The 19,031-nt window shown below is 47.7% G+C and overlaps 1 protein-coding gene across 1 annotated transcript in view; it reads right to left on the bottom strand.

The window, feature by feature from the left end:
- Positions 1-10,173: 10,173 nt before the first annotated feature.
- ADD2 (adducin 2) overlaps positions 10,174-19,031 on the bottom strand; it is a 104,686-nt gene continuing 95,828 nt past the window's right edge. Inside the window, exons 15-16 of the mRNA XM_059943033.1 lie at positions 18,313-18,438; positions 10,174-11,853 (exon numbers count right to left, since the gene is read on the bottom strand). Coding sequence (XP_059799016.1) covers positions 11,546-11,853; positions 18,313-18,438 — 434 coding nt within the window. The 3' untranslated portion in view covers positions 10,174-11,545. The remainder of the gene's footprint in view (positions 11,854-18,312; positions 18,439-19,031) is intronic.

Below are 19,031 nucleotides of genomic sequence, written 5' to 3'. Positions count from 1 at the left end.
AAGGCCATATACGACAAACCCACAGCAAACATCATTCTCAATGGTGAAAAACTGAAAGCATTTCCTCTAAGATCAGGAACAAGACAAGGATGTCCACTCTCACCACTATTATTCAACATAGTTTTGGAAGTCCTAGTCACGGCAATCAGAGAAGAAAAAGAAATAAAAGGAATACAAATTGGAAAAGAAGAAGTAAAACTGTCACTGTTTGCAGATGACATGATACTATACATAGAGAATCCTAAAAATGCCACCAGAAAACTACTAGAGCTAATCAATGAATTATTTGGTAAAGTTGCAGGATACAAAATTAATGCACAGAAATCTCTTGCATTCCTATACACTAATTATGAAGAATCTGAAAGAGAAATTATGGAAACACTCCCATTTACCATTGCAACAAAAAGAATAAAATACCTAGGAATAAACCTACCTAGGGAGACAAAAGACCTGTATGCAGAAAACTATAAGACATTGATGAAAGAAATTAAAGATGATACCAACAGATGGAGAGATATACCATGTTCTTGGATTGGAAGAATCAATATTGTGAAAATGACTATACTACCCAAAGCAATCTACAGATTCAATGCAATCTCTATCAAATTACCAATGGCATATTTTACGGAACTAGAACAAATCATCTTAAAATTTGTATGGAAACACAAAAGACCCCGAATAGCCAAAGCAATCTTGAGAAAGAAAAACAGAGTTGGAGGAACCAGACTCCCTGACTTCAGACTATACTACAAAGCTACAGTAATCAAGACAATATGGTACTGGCACAAAAACAGAAACATAGATCAATGGAACCAGATAGAAAGCCCAGAGATAAACCCACGCACCTATGGTCAACTAATCTATGACAAAGGAGGCAAAGATATACAATGGAGAAAAGACAGTCTCTTCAATAAGTGGTGCTGGGAAAACTGGACATCTACATGTAAAAGAATGAAATTAGAACACTCCCTAACACCATACACAAAAATAAACTCAAAATGGATTCGAGACCTAAATGTAAGCCCGGACACTATAAAACTCTTAGAGGAAAACATAGGAAGAACACTCTTTGACATAAATTACAGCAAGATGTTTTTTGATCCACCTCCTAGAGTAATGGAAATAAAAACAAAAATAAACAAATGGGACCTAATGAAACTTCAAAGCTTTTGCACAGCAAAGGAAACCATAAACAAGACGAAAAGACAACCCTCAGAATGGGGGAAAATATTTGCAAACGAATCAACAGAAAAAGGATTAATCTCCAAAATATAGAAACAGCTCATGTGGCTCAATATTAAAGAAACAAACAGCCCAATCCAAAAATGGGCAGAAGACCTAAATAGACATTTCTCCAAAGAAGACATACAGATGGCCAAGAAGCACATGTAAAGCTGCTCAACATCACTAATTATTAGAGAAATGCAAATCAAAACTACAATGAGATATCACCCCACACCAGTTAGAATGGGCATCATCAGAAAATCTACAAACAACAAATGCTGGAGAGGGTGTGGAGAAAAGGGGACCCTCTTGCACTGTTGGCGGGAATGTAAATTGATCCAGCCACTATGGAGAACAGTATGGAGGTTCCTTAAAAAACTAAAAATAGAATTACCATATGATCCAGCAATCCCACTATTGGGTATATACCCAGAGAAAACCATAATTCAAAAAGAGACATGCACCACCCCAATGTTCTTTGCAGCACTATTTACAATAGCCAGGTCATGGAAGCAACCTAAATGCCCATTGACAGACAAATGGATAAAGAAGATGTGGTACATATATACAATGGAATATTACTCAGCCATAAAAAGGAACGAAATTGAGTCATTTGTTGAGACGTGGATGGATCTAGAGACTGTCATACAGAGTGAAGTAAGTCAGAAAGAGAAAAACAAATATCATATATTAATGCATGTATGTGGAACCTAGAAAAATGGTACAGATGAACCGGTTTGCAGGGCAGAAGTTGAGACACAGATGTAGAGAACAAACGTATGGACACCAAGGGGGGAAAACCGCGGTGGGGTGGGGATGGTGGTGTGCTGAATTAGGCGATTGGGATTGACATGTATACACTGATGTGTATAAAATTGATGACTAATAAGAACCTGCAGTATAAAACAAACAAACAAAACAACTAACACTAAACTTTCTTTGGGTTATTTGTATGGAAATATGTTAATATAAATGTTTCAGACATTACATGAAATTTCTAAAAATCTTATATGTTCTGGTATAATGTTATAAGTCAAAATTCTAGTTATTACTTTAAAATGTATATCTCAGAAATAACTAAATTTCTTTGCCAATTGCATTATTATGAACTATCAAAACTTTAACCATGGTCATTTTCAAGTCTTTTGTCATTTACAGACAGTTCTGGGTGTACTCTGATGCTTTTGCAAAAATGTTCCTATAAAAGGGTTTCATCTTCAAGGAATTTATGGAAAAGACTCTGACAAGTACAGGTTTCTGGTAACTGACTATACTGCTGAACTGAATGAATAAGCATTTTCAGAACTCTAATGGAAAACTCATGAATTCATAAAAGGGCTAACAAAATATCAAGATAAAAAAAATTAATTACATGGGACTGAGTGAACTGATGAGGATGATTATAATTTTTGTGACTTTCTGTTTGAATTAAAAAAAAATCCCACAAGGACTCAGACGCAAAAAATATACAAATCAATTTTCACTACAAAGTAAAGGAGCTGTTACAGTGGAGGATTACTGGACTGAATGTCAATATTATGACATAGTATGAGTGTGTTTCGTGTTTGGTAATTGCAATCATTGTTGCTTTTGTTGTGGTCATCCATTTACAATGCTTGGTGTCAGTCTATTTATCTCTTGTAAAAATAAAATACAGTGTGTGTGTGTGAAAAAAAAAAAAGAAAACTCTATTAGATCCCTCTCATCAATAATGATAAATTTAGCATACTTTACTTCTCTGCTGTTCCAAGTGTGTGTGTGTGTATTCCAATAACTATTTTTTAAACAATTGCTTTAAGTTTGTTAAATTAACAATGAAAAACTAGACTTAGGTATAAATTTGTTTGATTTAATTGCTCACGACCATTTTTTAATCCCATGTCCTTCCCATTCTTATTTACTTAGATTGATTTCCCAGTCAACTGGACACATGATTGGCTAATTTTTTCCACTGCTGGGCTTGGGATCCTTACCTGTCTAAACATATCTTTATGCTCTCCTCATTCATCAACAATATTCAACCTGCTGTTGACTGCCCATGCCTCGTTTTAATACGGCATTGTTTCTCATCATCAAAAAAAATTTTTTTTTTCTTAGTTTAAAGTGCTCCCTTTTCATGACTGGCTGGTCTTTTCCGATAAGCGGATATTAATAAAGATTTTCTTAACCTTCTTCTTGTTTTTTGCAGTAACTCAGCTACATTGAGGAGCATCTCTCCCCATTTCTCAGACTGGCTCCTGCTTTTGAACTACTAAATCATTACCGCACTATTTTTCTCCATGTTTATTCCTGAAAGGGTTCGATCTCTATCAGATTAAAGATGGTTCCCGTCAGAGATGTGTGGCTCCCCGTCCGAAGGTCCAAAGGAAGAGAGAAGGAAAGATTTGTTTCTAATGGTTACATTTTGTCAGATTAGAGATTATGTGTGTGGCAGCAGTGGAGTCCGCAAAACTTGGCTGAAATTTTCCTTTTTCATATTTATGAGAGTAGCCGGCATTCGTGGGGGGTCCTGGCGCTCTGACCCTTGCCAGGTTCCTGGTGCTGAGGCATCCCCTCTCTCCCCTTGTTACCTAGACCTTGCAAACAGGGTTCCAGCTGTGTGAATCCTGCACCTGGCTCTCTGCCTTGAGGCCAGGCTTGCCCTCCCCCAGCATTTCCCCAGTGTCCCAGGTGTCCCTCACTGCTATCAGCTAGCTGGCTTCCACTGCGGGTCCTTTCACCCTCCTCTCCAGGCGGGCTCTCCTTTCTCACGCGATTGGTTGACCCTAAATCTTCCCTCCAGCACTGTATACTCTGAAGAAATTCCTCAGCGTTTCTGGCCGGTAGAGGGCACTCTGCTCCCATGTTTGGATCCCTTTTGTCCGTGCAGCAGAAATTGAGGAGGAGGAGGAGGATGCGGGGGTGGGGAGTTGTTCAACCTGTGCATTTGCATCAGCACCTTCAGCTGCAGCCAGCCTTATAAAGCGCTGTCAGCACACTGACTATGGTCCCTGGCCTGATCAGTGCACGCAGCTGTGAGAAGACAAGAGCTGAGACTTTGTGCTGCTTACAGGCAGTTTCCTTGGTGACTTCAGGAGAGGAGAAACTGATGGCTTTGGGGCAGGGGAGAACCTCGGCTCCTGGGGGGAGCCTGTGGGGGCTTTGGGGCACCTGGGTGCAGCAGGAGACTGCATTTTTTGGAACAGGTGGGCCTGGGCGTGATGATCGGATCTGCTTCTGTAGAGGTCTCTTTGCTCAGGACACTGGGCAATGGGCAGTAGTGGGAAGAACTTGGTTACCTAGAAGACTTGGTTTGAATTTGGTCTTCACCACATGTTAACCTGCGGTTTATGACAGTTTTCTTATCTCTGAGCCTGTTTCCTCATCTGTAAACTGGGTAATGATAATAGGATCGCCCTTCTGGTTTTATGGGGATTAAATGAGGTGCTACATATAACACACTTAAACAGCTCCTGACTGATGTGTGTGGACCCTCCATAAACACTGGGCTCCTTATTTGAGTAAAGAAGAGTTGCGAGGGGGGCAAAATGGCTCTTTCCTCCTCTTCTTCCTCTCCTCTAGTATTTCTGTTCCCCTTTTGCCCTTTAGGGTGACATCTTAGCTCTCCCCAGCCCTCTGATCCTGGCCTGACACCTCTTTCCATTCCAGCCTGTGAACCGGCTCCTGCTGCTTCCCTACGGGGCCCACCCACATGTTTGTTTCTGCAACCCCTCCCCATCCCAACCCATCTAAATTGACCTTCCTCCACAGAGCTGTTTGCAAATCCACATGGCCTTTCCCTTCTCAGAGGACCATAGCATTTTATTACCTCCCTCCCCATCAGAACTCAATGATTCATATGTCCAGGTTTCCATGCGTGAGGTTTCCAGGATAAAAGTTTCCATACATGGAGCCCCTCTCTGGTTTCTGCTCCCCAGGGAGCTGGAAGAACTGGGTGGCCGACAGAGATGGGTCACACACCGGGAAGCCAAGCACAGTAGATTTACTAGGGTAATATCTGCGGGTGAGAAGACAGCACGTACATACAGAAATCCACGGCCACAGATACCACCTGGCACCACAAACACCAAAGCAGCGGGGGGCTCAGGAAGTGGCTTTGGAAAGTTCTCTTGACAATCCGAGGGCAGCTTTGGTGCTCAGAGATTCAAACAGAAAACTGTACAAAACCAACCCATAAATATATATATATATTATATATATAATGTGTGTATATATATATATAATTGCAAAATAAAAGCCCAAGAAACGAATCAATCTGCACATCAGTGGCTCAAAAAGTGTTAGCGTAAAGGCAAAACCACTCGTGGGGAAGATGCACAATCCGGGGGGCTGGCATTTCAGTAGCAGAAAGAGTATTTGCATGGAACCCCTATTTGAAACTTCACAATACTAGGAAAAGCTAAACACAGACCATGTATGTACAAGGGAAGACGATTGTCAGACACAGACATTTCACCGAAACCGTCCACAGCTCTAGAGAACACAGCACTCTACCTAGACCCCCGTGTGCTCCACCACCAGGTGAGCCGGGCTCAGGACCATTTCTGCTCCCCACCCCTCCTCTTCCTGAGAAAGGGCGTGGGACTCAGCGGTGTAGCGTAGATTACAGGAATTTAAAGGTGGAGCAGCCGGTGGAGATCAAACAATCACCCACAAAGCAGGACCGATAGGCATGGGGTGCAGCTGAAAGGTGGGGGTGAGGTCCCCCAAATATATTCCCATTTTAGGAAGCCTTTGATGTATTTAAATGTAGCCCCTCTGTCCTTGGTCCAACTGTCTTCCTCCTTCTGGTTCACTTTAACAGAGAAGATCTGGCCTTTGCGCTTCTCAAAATTATGCAAGATAATTTGTTGGAGGGGAGAAGAGTTTAGGGTTTTTCTTGCTATTCTCCTCCCACCCCCTAAGCCCTCAAAACATTTTCTTCACACTAAAGATAGGGGATTTGCCACGTCACAGCGGGCCTCACCCTGCTGCTTGGAAACAGTGGGTGAGAAAAATCAAGGGCCGACTACACAGGGAAAGCTACTGGCTGGTAACTCCCCACAGCGAGACTCTGCTTCCAGCTCCACCTGAGTCCCTCCTTGTGCCAGTAATGGTGACCACTTCTCCATCTTCAGGCCCCAATGTCTCATAGTGACGGCCCAACTCTGGGGGCAAGCTTGAAGGCAAAGGGTACCAAACATCAATTTGGCAAAACTTCATACCACGTAAGTACAAACCAACGCAAACCATAGCTTCTGTATTTTTAAGAAAACCCCCAACCAGAGATGCTTCCTAATCGTTCCTAAAAAGAGAAGCCTCTCTACATAAAAATGATGAAAGGCGCTTTCTCCACTCAAGAGAGACACCCCGCCTGAAACCCCACACTGGAGCCTGGGTGAGGTGACTTCTCACCACGGGAGGCTAACAGGGTTGGGCGTGCATTGGCGACAGAGCTCTACATGTGCACTCTTAGTTCCGGCAAAAAGGAATCCACGTCCAACTGGACAGGTTGCTTAGATGGGGCGTCTGGAACTCATCACTCTACTGTGTACTGTGCACGCTTTTTCATATTGTGGCACCAGTGGAACGCCCACAGATAAACATCCAATGAGCATATTTCATGAGTCAGTTCAGGTCTCTGACTTTTTAAAGTATCCCTCTCAGAATAGATGTGGATCAGTGATGATATAATGTCCCATCACGTTTTGAATTGTGGGGAGCCCTGTCCTTTCTGCGGGGGTGGAGAGCATAGATTTGCATAGATTTGTCCCCTCCTTCATTTCTTCTCAGACTCTTTGAATGTTATTGTCTTAGAGAGTTCGCTTGGGCTCATATGGTAGAGAAGATTTTAAGAGACCCGCTTCCTCTGTGCTCGGAGAGGCAAATGCAATGTGACAACCACCTCGAGTACTGCTGCCGACCTGCACCAGTACCCAGGGGAAGGGCTGTAGTTTTTCTCATTTGTTCAACAGTCGAAAACTGAGTATTCCTGCCCGGAGCTAGAGCATAAAATTCACACCGGTACAAAAGATGGCATAGAGGCCGAGGGTAGGCTGTGTGTCTATCTGCCCCTCTGACTACCCCTTGGAGAAATCCACACTTCCTTTTCATTTTTTTAGGCTTTCAGAAGTGAATTGTGATGTTGGGTGAATGGTTCTTTCAAATCCACGGCAACCAGAGAAGTGACCTCATAGCACTTCTTCCCGTGTTGACAAGGATAGTAGCCCTCTGTGATGGCAGTGCCAAATGACATCTGCATGACTGTCTTGCCACGTTCAGGAGTGGGTGACACTACTGGACAGGGAGCAGGATGCAAGGCTCAGAGCACACAATCAGTGGTATAAGGGTGATGCTTTCCAGTGGGGCTCTTACTGGACCAGACTTCTCATCCAAATCCACTCAAGTTCTTTGAAAAGAATTTATCTGCCTGCAGAGGAAGAGCCCCATTTTCCTTACAGGAGGGTTGAGGGAGGTTATTTTCATCTGTATAACCTGGCTGAAGTCGGACAGTGACTTGGGTCACCTGCAGGCCAGGAGGCTCTTATGGAGCCCAGATCTGGGCTGGTCTCTTGGCAGTGCTTTTTGCAAAGTTTGAGGAAAGGTCACGTGGTGTGGATGGTCCTCACACATCACTGCTGGGTACCGGTCACCAGTGCAGGGGGAGTGACTGGAGCCAAGCTTGCATCTCTGTAACAACCTCTGCCTCCTCACTCCCACCCCTGCCCCTCTTCCCAAGGAAACAGGCTCAGAAACCTCTCCACTCCTCAGCTCAGCATCTATAACATAACGCGTTTGTCCACATTTTGTCATCCTTTTCCACAGCATATCCAAGCTTTACTAGAAACCATCCTATCACCTAACAATGCTGAGCTCCTCACATGTACATTTTTCTCCAGACAGACACTGGCCAAAGTATTCAGCCAACTTTTATTCAGAGCCAAAGAATAAGTCCCTTCCTCTCACCCTAAGAGCCTGTGGTCTTGTTTGAATGGCACATCTGCTTCAGCAGCACTCAGCGCCTGGCCTCGAGCCTGGAGGCAGGCCAGCCGCATCCTACACGTGCAAGAGGAGGAGAAATGGGCAGGGTGACTCGACAGCTCTCCCAGCAACTCTACACCAAGACAAAACAGAACTGGAAGCTGCGCTGAGCATTAGCGCTCTGAATAGTTCCCTCTCCTTGTTGAAAAGCTCTCTTCAGATGCCTTATCCAAAGAATGTCATGGGAATGAATTCTGTGCTCCCAGCTCACTATTTGCTATAAAGGAAAAGGCAGTGTAAGGCAGGCCACCACATCCGTTCCAGTTTCCGAAAGGCCTCCTTGCGGAGACCTCCCATGCCTCCAGCGCTGCCCCCTGCGGTCAGTTCTCCGCTCAGTCACCAAAGGAATTTTTCTAAGATGCAACCTGCTCACGATCTACCCTGACCACAAGCCCTCAGCAGCTCCAAACCCCGTTCATGATAAAGTCCCACTCCCCCACACCTTCTACAAGTTTTTTTATGACCCACCCCTGCCCACCTGTGAAGTGAACCCCATCGCCTGACTCACACTTTCTGTCCCGGCCGCACTGAATTACTCCACAGACGCGTCATGGCATTTCATGCTTCCGTGCCTTTGCACGTGCTCGTCCTTCATCACCAGTGTCCTACTAATCCTCTTGTCCTCCTGGAAAATTCCTTTTTGTTTTGAAAACCTAACTTAACCCTCACTCCTTTCAGGAAGGTTTCTCTGGCCTGGAAGATAGCCAATCAACGCTTCCTTACACCTCCTCTGCACCCTTGCCCGTTCTGTAACTTGTTTACATTCTTCCTAGACTTAGGAACCTCCTTCAGGCAGGGACCATGTCCTGCCCTCAAGCTTGGTCCATGACCTAAGCTCATGCGTGGTTTTTGAATGCATGGGGAAAGAACAGATGGATGGATATGAGGTGGCCCCATGGCATAAACTCCTGCAAGGCCCTGGCATGTTCACCTAAATGAGGCCTCCCTGTTTTAAAGGGAATAAAGAGAATGTGTTGAAAGCAAAGAGTCTGTTGACATCATCTCTGAGCGACAACCACTCAAACATAAAAAGCTGCATCAGTGGTTGGGTCCCCTCTACCTTTCTCTTAACACTGCCTGCCGCTGATTTTTCTAGTCACAACGATTGTTTTCTTTTAATGTCAGCATAATGCCTGCTGCTTAGTGGATGCTTAACAAATATTGGGATGAATGAATGAATGTGAAATCTTTTTTTTTTTTTTAAAGAAGGCATCAAAGGAGTGCCTTCGAAAGGCATTTGCCATATCACAGACTTTTCTGCCTTGGGTTGTCCATCACAAGACTTGAGTCAATCAGAAGCAGAACAGAGAGATGGGTCTGGGTAGCAGTTAGGAATCTGCTCTAGGGACACACAGTATTTGTGTTTTCCTTAGTCGTGTGTCAGTTTCCTTCCTTCTCAAGAAATAGCCCAACGATGATGGTGTTTCCTGCCCCAACCAGAAGGCTCTGGCCTCTCCTTTGTCAGAGGTCCACACTGGCCCTGTCGCAGCCCACATTCACCAGGAACTTACTGTGCACTGATCGGGGAGAACACAGGTGGTTTCCTACCTTCACGTCAAGTGCTAACATTATGCAGTGGAGACCAGTTACAGAAACGAAACGGTCCAGGACTAAAACAACCACCCTTGGAGATGAAAGTTTTCTGATCATCATAGCTGTTAAGTGCAAAGGCTCTGGATTCAGACGGACCTGGGTTCAAATCGAGGCTCTGAATCTTTCTAGCCAAGTCACTGGAACAAGTCAATTATCCTTTGGGGGGCTCAGTTCTCTTACCCATAAAATGGGAATAATCTGACCCACATCACAGGATTATCACGAGGGGTTAAAGGATATAGTGTATGTGAAGCCTGCACAGTGTGTGTGTGTGTGTGTGTGTGTGTGTGTGTGTGTGTGTGTGTGTTGTAGTAAGTGCTCAAAAATGGAAAACTATGATTAAGAACTTTCAAAAATACTTTGACAATATTCAGGACAGAAAGGGAAAATATTCTTTGAAGACACTGTGCTTTAAAGAGAATGGATTGTCTATCTTTTAGGAGTCAATGGTGCTCATAAATCAAAGCCCCAGGGAAGAGTATGAAAAGATAGTGACGGCATCTAAAAAAATAGCTGTGGCTCTTACAGGCCCCAGGATTGATGGACAGACAGTGACAGGGCCAGGGACACCCAAGCCTTTCTCTGAGAGCTGGTCCGAGAGGATTAATCCTGAAGGGCTCACCTCATTCTCCTCTGCTGGGTCTAGAGTGACTGAGTCAGAACCCAGAGGAGCCAAGGTCAAGGGGCCAAGGGTAAGATGCCAGTTCCAGGCTGTGAGCCAGGGCTTCTAGGTCTAAGGGAAGGTCAGGGGATCCCAGATGCCGGACCGGAGGGGGACAGAGTGAGCTGTGCCGCCCTGAGAGTCAGGCAATGCTTGAAAGGCATCGCATATCCGCGCTGTCCTGGTCCTCCTTGTACAACCCAAAGCCAACAGAGGATCGAAATTTCCCCAAATTTCGGCCCTGCTCATGACAGAAGTTTTTCCTAAGCTAAATTTGGTTTTAGTTTTGAAGCGCCTGAGAGGCACAATTCAAATGAGTCCAGTTCCTGGCTTCTTATATTGATCGAACCATCCTCCACGCTGTGGCTGATCTGGCTGCCCTCAGGTCTGCCCTCTCTTACAACAATTCCGGCCGTCATTCCAGAGGTTCCATGAAGAAAGCTCGGGGTTAGTGGTTGGGGGAGCACAAGCTAAGCCATCAGCCCTTGGGAACAAGGATTAACTTCTGGTGGAGGGGACGGGTCCACTTGTGTGGTTACTGTGAGCAGCAGGGCAGTTACCCTATGGGAAAGAGAAGAGAGGTTTCTAAACATAGTGACAGCTCCGTGAGCAGGAGGTTGGGTTCACGCAAGGACAAGGGCCTTGCTCAGGGAAGCCTCGACCTGTCTGATTTGGGTCTGATTTGTGAGAGCTTGCGGCTGACTTTGGCCCCTCGCCCCGGGCTCAGATCGGGGGCAGCATCCTCACAAGGGCGGCCCACAGCGAGGCAGTGTCGTGCAGTGGAAAGAGCACTGGGCTGGGAGCCAGAAGACCTGACTTCCAGGGCAGGCTCTGCCACGAACCAGCTGCATGACCTTGGGAAAGTCACCTGATTTCTGTGGGGCAACTGTAAAATGAGGGGTTGGTGGGGTAATCTCTAAGTGTCCCATCAGAATGTGATCCAGGGCCTATTCGACCCCTCCTTGGCCCCGTGCTTCCAGGGACAGAGATGGGAGACGGCGAGGGAGGGGAGGGAGGACGCAGATGGGAGCCCCAGGGGGCTGCGCATCAGGACTCCACTTTCTCCTTCTTTTTGCTCTTCTTCAGGAAGGACGGGGTGCGGAATTTCTTCTTCTTCTTTGAGGGAGACTTGGAAGGCGAGCCCTCTGGGGACATGGGGCCGCTGGTGACTGACTCTGTTTTGTCCTTCGAGGTATCGACATCCGTGTCGGCGCTGGTGGTCATCCGGCTGAGGCTTTTGCTGAGGATGTCCTCTGCCGTCCGCTCGTCCTCCCTGCCGTTGACCACCACTCCTTCTGGCTGCGTCGCTTCCGGCTCTGTGGTGGCTTTGCTTGTTTCCGTCTTCTTAGCGTCTTCTAGAAAAAGATCCAAAGACGTGACCCATAAGATTTCATTCAGGCGAGAGCTTCAACCTGGGGCTAACAGAACCATTTCTAGGCAATTATATAAAGGAAGTCTAGAGCAAAGAGAGGGGCCGGCTGACATGGTAAGGGCAAAGGGGTAGGCAGGGTTCTCTCCCAAACAGGAGAGAACAGGCCCTTGGCAGGCCAGGGACTCTGGGCTCTTGCCTACAAATGTAAACAGGTAATGATCTCCAGACACGGCAGCGGCCCAGCAAGGGCCCGGTTGGGAGCTTTCCTAGAAGCGGACAGAACAAGGGAACAGACGCAGACTAGAGAGAGGCTGTAGGAAGGGGAGGGCAGTGTCATGGACAACTCAGGGGACGCATCTAAGAATTGTTGTAACTGGTTCAGTTTCACTAGTAAAAATATGGAAATGACATGTTTTCATACCCATTTCATTTCCTACACCACTGAGGAACTTTTGAAAAATCGAGAGTATCTTCCCAGTAGGCAGAGAGGGGCAGGCAGAGGGAGGGTGGAATTCCCTGAGTGGCATGGACCCTACAGATTGCCACCCTATTCAAGGCCAGGAATGAAACCCTCCTGTCGCCCTTTCTCCTCCTTCCCACTCTCATCCCACCCTGCTTCCACTCAAGCTTTGAAATGCCTGGATGGGGAAGGAGGAGGGAAAATTCTAAAACTGTAGACTTTGAAAAGTAGAAAGGAAGGTAAAGATCATCTAGCTCCTCCCCATTTTACAGATAGGAAAACTGAGTAAAGCAGTAAAAGCGGGCAGACCTCAGTTTCCTGCCATCCCAGCCTAGTGTTCTTTTCACTACGTGAAACTGAGAGGGGTGTGTGTGATTGTGCATGTGTGTGAGTGTGAGGGATATCACACCACAAGAAAGTGGGAGTGTGGGAGCTGGGGAAGGTGGGAGACTGGTGTCACTTACAGACAGAGTGGGGCAAGATAGATGTCTTGGGAAAAGGCTAGGGTTCTTGACGGGGTAAAGACTGGAGAAATGTCTGGTTACATGGAAGATGGGACAGAGGGGGGTAAATTTGGGAACAGTTAGCATGGGCTAGTTTAACTATCTGAGTAAGCAAACATCTTCTCCAATAACTCCTGAGGACTGTCTCCTCTTAGTACTGAAGACCTTGGCTCTGGCTCCCATTCTTCCTACTGTCTGGCCCGCATCCTGCCATCATCCAGCTACCAAGTCCTCTAATGCCCTTGACTCCAATGGCCCTTACTGCCCTCCCGCCCACCATGCATTCCCATGGTCATCACTGGCCATTCTCTTGAATGCAGAAAAGCAGTCCAGACACAGCCTTCCCCCTGACCGCTCCCCTCTCTTCTCTTCACCTGCTTTTGGCCTCATCAACCCTCTGGTCCCTGGACCCCTCCTTGCCATTGCAGTCTGTTTCCCTCTGTCTGGACCACCCTTCTCTCTCTTCTCTGTGTCCCCAACCATCACCCACCCAATCAATCAGCTTGAGTGTTACCCTCCCCTTGAAGTCTTTCCTGGTCCCATCCCTGCTTCCAGGTAGAATTTGTCACTCCTTCCTTACGGCCCCTAGTAGATAAATTTCCATCACAGTGACTGTAAAACAATCACTTCTTTTTTATGCCTATCTCTCCCCTCAAAACTGAAATAAATCAGACAAGACTGTGTTTAATTATCTACGTGACTAGCTTACAGGAGGTACTCAAAAAATGGTTGTGGAATCCGTGAATGGTTGAATGCATAAGCAAACGAATGAACGTGTGAATGGTTTTAGTCTAACCAAGCCAACACCATACCTCACCTTCTTTCTTGTCTGTCCCAGCCTGAGCCTTCTACGCTGAACTGGACCCAACCTTGTAAACAAACAGCAGCCCTGCCTGCTGGCCTTTGTCTCCTGTACCTAGTCCCCTGTTCCCACTCTCGGCCTCCTGGGCTCTTGTACTTCCAATGGCCCCTCACTTGGATGACCCGTGAGGACGTGTTTCTCAAGTCACACCCTCTCAGATGATTTTGTTCCCTGCCTTCTAGCTCCGTGAACACAATTATGGATCAGAGGACGCCCCCATTCTGCCCAGGTGCCATTTCCTGCCCTGTGGTGATAGGCATCCTCGCCCCAGCAGTGGCCTTCACCCATGCCTGCCCCTTTAGCTGCATCTGCAAACGCAGCCCCTGCTGGCTTGCTCTAGGAGAGCACACCAGGATTCTTCTCCCCAGCCAGAAAACAAGGCCACACCGGGCATGCCACCAGCATCTCGCAGAGCTCCCGCACCATGAATTGTCTGGGGAGCACCAGCAAATGGAACGTGGGGCTGGGAGGCGCCATGGGCCTTGGAGGAGTCGGGTTCCAGACCGAGGTCACCACTCCCTCAGCGGGAGGGGACAGAGACCCCTGGAGGGTGCAGTTGGCCAAGAGAAAGGGCAGCAGTCAAGGCTCTAGAAATAAATACTAATTGGGTCCCAGTAAGGAAAGTATCAAGGACCAGCTCTGAGAGCCCAGATCCCTCCTTTGTTAACAGCCCACGACAGTTAAGGTCAGAACTACCTGGGTCTTCAGTTATTTGAAGGGCCCCAGGAGCTGCGGCAGATGCGAACTCACCTTCTAGCATCTCCTAAGATGAACCACTGGCTTCCTCTCCTAGATGGGGCACTTGGAGCTCTGGGAGTAGGAGACAGGTGTAGGGTGGGTGGAATGGGGTGGAGGCTGGAAAATTGGGGGATCTATCCAAGGATGGTGGCCAGGAAGCAGAGGGGAATAGGGAGAGTGGATTTGGAACAAGATTGGACTTGGCAGCCCGGGTCCATAGCCACACCCTTGCGGCTTGGGAAGAGCTGAAATGCTTGAAGAGGCTGGAGGAGGAAGGGGAGGTGCTTTGGTAGGGAGATGCCGAGCTTGTTTGGGTACCTACCTCTCAGACTGGATTTCTCACTATCCCTCAGTATCCAAACACTTGTCTCTCAGTCCTCTGATGTCCCCTTCCAGAAATGCCCACTCCCTGGACAGCCCACTCTACTCTCATCTGCCAGTCCAAGCATATATCTCCCCAAGGTCTAGTTCCAGCCTCCCTTGACATTTGACAATGATTTTGCCCTTCTCTAAACCTACCACCAATATATTAATTTTACACTTGAGTGTGGTCCCCTCCCTACACTGAATCTGGGCTGGCCCTGTGGCTTGGAGAAACCAACAGAATGCAGAGGAAGTGCCACTGAGCCAGCCTCAGGCCGAAGAATTAAGAAGGCCCAGCAGCTTCTGCTTCTATAGTTTGGGGAGCCTTGAGGCACCATGTGTAAAGTCCAACTGCCTTGATGTAAACACAGATGGAGAGGCCACATGGAGAGGACCTACAGTTATATGGAGAGACAGACAGACAGACAGACAGAGAAAGAGGCCCAGCCATTCCACTGTCCCAGCTGAGCCCAGCCTTCCAGCTGCCCCTGACAAGGCACCTGACATGTGAATGCACCATGTTGGAAGTTCTAGCTTAGTCAGGCAACCAGATGACTGCAGCCCCAGCTGACATCAGTGGAGCAGAAGAACCACCCTGCTGAGCCTAGTCAACCCACAGAAGAACTAATTTCCATAAACCAGTTCTCATTAGGCACTATGCTTTAATAATTATCTACTGCTGCGTAACAAACCACACCAAAGCTTAGTGGCTTAAAACAGCAAGCAGCGTAGTATCTCTCACAATCCTGAGAACACAGTACATAATGAGAACTCATTTTTGAAAGCACAATACAAGGTCCTTTTATATTTATGAGCTCATTTTATCCTGATAACAATGCTGTAAGTTAGGAAAGGCAAGGATTCATGTTAGTCCCCCATTCTGCAGTGTTTTTATGCAACTTATTTGAGATGGCTAAATTAGTAAGTGACAGAGCTGATCTTCTGATGTTGAATGCAGGGCTATTTCTTTGCAGGCATAGCCAGTGCTCCTGAGGGGCCCCTGGGGGGATTGAGTCAGCAGGGGCAGGGACAGTCAGGAGCCAGTCACAGAGAAGGTGATGACAGAGATGGCCAGATGTGAGGGAAGAGGACTGGAAGGACTCCTTCAGAGAGGCTGAGGGGGTAGGAGTCAGGCAGACAGATGAGGAGTGACATTGAGGTGAATTAGCACAAGACGATTTGAGAGCATGGTGACAAATGGTGAAAAAGTCATTCCTGATCCGATGGGTGAGCTACATGTCAAAGTGCAGACGCTACTCAGGGGGTCAGCCCTGTTGCCCTGAGGAGCTGGGCAAGCCAATGGGCAGCCTGGCCAAGGCCACCCAGCCCCACTTTACACCGGTCACCCCAGACAGCTCCAACTGGTGCCTCTTCACGCGGGGAAGGCACCAAGGAGGTCCACGCTCCCCAGCTCTGCCTGTGTTACAGGAAGACTCTTTTCTAACAACTCAACTAGAGTGTGCTTCTCCATGGAGTATAGATTTGGGCCAGAGAGAAGCAGGAATCCTGCTGCAGTGGGAACGACATCAGGCAGTGGGAAAGCAGTGATCCCACCCCTCACACCCCTCTCCTCTCCCCTTCTGTCCCACTGAGCAGCAGAGGTCACTCCAAGGGGCTCCCAAGAGCCAAAATGTAATTGCCACCCCTTGTCCCACTCCTGCCACCAGCCTCCTCTCCAGTGGGCTTGCCTTCCTGCAGTTGGTGCAGGGATGCTGCAGACGGCAGTCAGGCCGGGTGCTCTCTGCATCCAGATAAGGCAGTTGGTCCCCAAGGCCATTCCGGCTTTGGCCCCCAGCCCTAGAAGAGGTCATGGGCTCCTTAGAGGGGCCCATGCACTAGGAAGGGAGGGTGCAGACGTGCTCCCGAGGGCCACAAGCCCTCCGCCAAAGGGGGCATCCAGCAGCTGGCCCAAGGCCCATTCACTGTGGGTGGCATGTCCTATGCAAGTACGGGAGTGTGTTAGTGCACGGGTATGACCTATGTGTGTCTATCCTAGAGGGATGCCTAAACCATGCACAGCACATGTGGAATTGGTCATGACTTTTATGGTCAGGAACCCTCCCGAAGGCAGGGTTGTGAGCGGCAAAAGAAAAAACTGAGGAGCAAAATATTTCCTTTGTCAACTCCTCCCTCCCACATTGCATGTATTGGAGTGAGTTAGTAAACAGCCTCTCTATACTTACTACAGAGACAAGTATTCAGAATCGGAGGAAACTCCCTTGATGAAGGCACAAACGGGAAGAGAAACGAAGACGTTGTGGAGGCAGGTTGACAACACCACAATGAGACACAATGAACACAGTCATGGGACATCCACTTGGGGCTCTGGCCTCAAGCAGATGGGTTTCCTCTGCCAATGCTGGGCCTGTGCTCAAGGCAGCAGTTCACTTACGGAGGGAGCTCAGGGTTGGGGATTCGAGCTGCATCCACACGTGAGGCCATTCTACCCAGGAGGGGGAAGGTTCTATCAGGACACCCAGCTGCTACTGTCTGCCTGGGGTTCAGACCTCCCTGGTGAGGGTTCACAGTTGGGGTGGCGTGCCCCAGGGAAGAAGCTTTCATGCCCCGGAGCGATTCCAGGAGCTCATTAAAGACACTTGCATGATCTAGGAGGTTTGGACTATCATATTATTATCCATCATATGTATATTATTAATCATAACCATAATTAGATCTTATATTGAAATCATGCTTTTACTCTTTCCAAGTATGTCTTCATCTACACCTTCCCTTATATATATAAGAACCTTAAAAGGGGAAAATATTAATAGCCCCATCTGACAGACAAGGAAACTGAGGCATGGAGATTATCTGATTTTCTAAAATCAACAGTTGAGTTGGGCCTAGAACTCAGTTCTCTAAACTAGTATCTAATAAGGTGGTTTTCAACCTGGGCTACACATTAGATTCACCTGGAGAGATCTTACAACTCCAGGCTGCACTCCCCCATGCCCTCTCCTAGACCACTGAACCCAGAAACCGCTGGGGTGGGACCCCGGCAGGCATCAGGGATTGTAAAGCTCCCCAGGTGATCCCAATGTGCAGCCAAGGTTGAGAATGACACCATCAACCTCACCTGGGGGCTTGCCAGAAATGCAGGGTCTCAGGTCCCACCCCAGACCTACTGTGTCTTCATTTTAACATTTGATCCCTAGGTGATCCCTGTGAACATTAAAGTCTGAGCACTGGGCTGGTGCATCTAGAAAGGCCCATCAGCCAACCTGGCCTGAGTGAGAGATGAGAAGACTGTGGGTCAATCATTAACTTACTCAGCATTGCTTAGACTCGGCTTAACCTGTAAGGTGTATTGTCACAGCTTGTGAACGGAACAAGCTTAAAATTGGTAACCCCTGTTTCAGGTTCCCTAGAAAGAGCAGAGGGGAGAGTCTCCCGTAGGAGGGCAACACCTGTTGAAAGGCAGGTGCCCCGCAGTGCATACCTGCCCACGCTCTACGCAGACCCCCTTCTCGGCCTGCGGAGGCGCCTCCTCCCTCCCAGCTGCTCAGCTCCACTCACCGTCCACAGACTTGGAGGGAGAGCCCACGGGGCTCTTCGTCTCTGACTTGGCCGGACTCTGAGCTGGAGAAGCCGGTGCAGACTTTACAGGTGAGCCAGGCTCCTCAGGGGCGGGTTCTTTCTCTCCTGAAAATACAGAAAGCCAGCTCAGGATAGAGGTCAAGGAGAGGAGAGGTGGGCAGACCGAGAGTGCTTTAAAACAACTGCTTTCTTCTGCTTGGTCTTCATTTCTCCTGGCTGGAGTTAGCTGCTTCCTCTAACTTTTAAAAAAAATTTCTGCTACATCCTAGGGGAGGTAAGTGGGAGGAGTCGGAGTCCTGTTCCGTTTCCTCCATCACAGGACATCTTTGGATGGACTATGTAACCCCTGATGTGGACGGCAAGACTGCAGGGGAACTCCCGCCCACGATTTGTTTGCATGTAGCTTATTTATTATTTATCTAATTTGCATGTCCGGTCCAAACACTCTCTAGAGACAAAAAGCACCATATTTTTCTATCTACTTTTTCGATTGGCACCAAGAACTCCAAGCAAGCTAACTCCAAGAAAGCCGGCGAGGATTCTTCTAGTGCCTTTGTTCCTAGGAAGATGGCTGACTCTGGGTGGGGACGGGGGCTGTGGAAGAGGGCCCTGCCCTGAGGGAATGAAAGCCTTGCCTGGTGGACAAAACCAAGAGCTGAATTCTGTGTCTCAGACCCCAAGTGCACTTGAAGCAAAGA

This window comes from Balaenoptera ricei, chromosome 13 (assembly GCF_028023285.1).
Source record: "Balaenoptera ricei isolate mBalRic1 chromosome 13, mBalRic1.hap2, whole genome shotgun sequence".
Classification (NCBI taxonomy): domain Eukaryota; kingdom Metazoa; phylum Chordata; class Mammalia; order Artiodactyla; family Balaenopteridae; genus Balaenoptera; species Balaenoptera ricei.
This window is presented reverse-complemented; position numbering and strand designations above follow the sequence as displayed.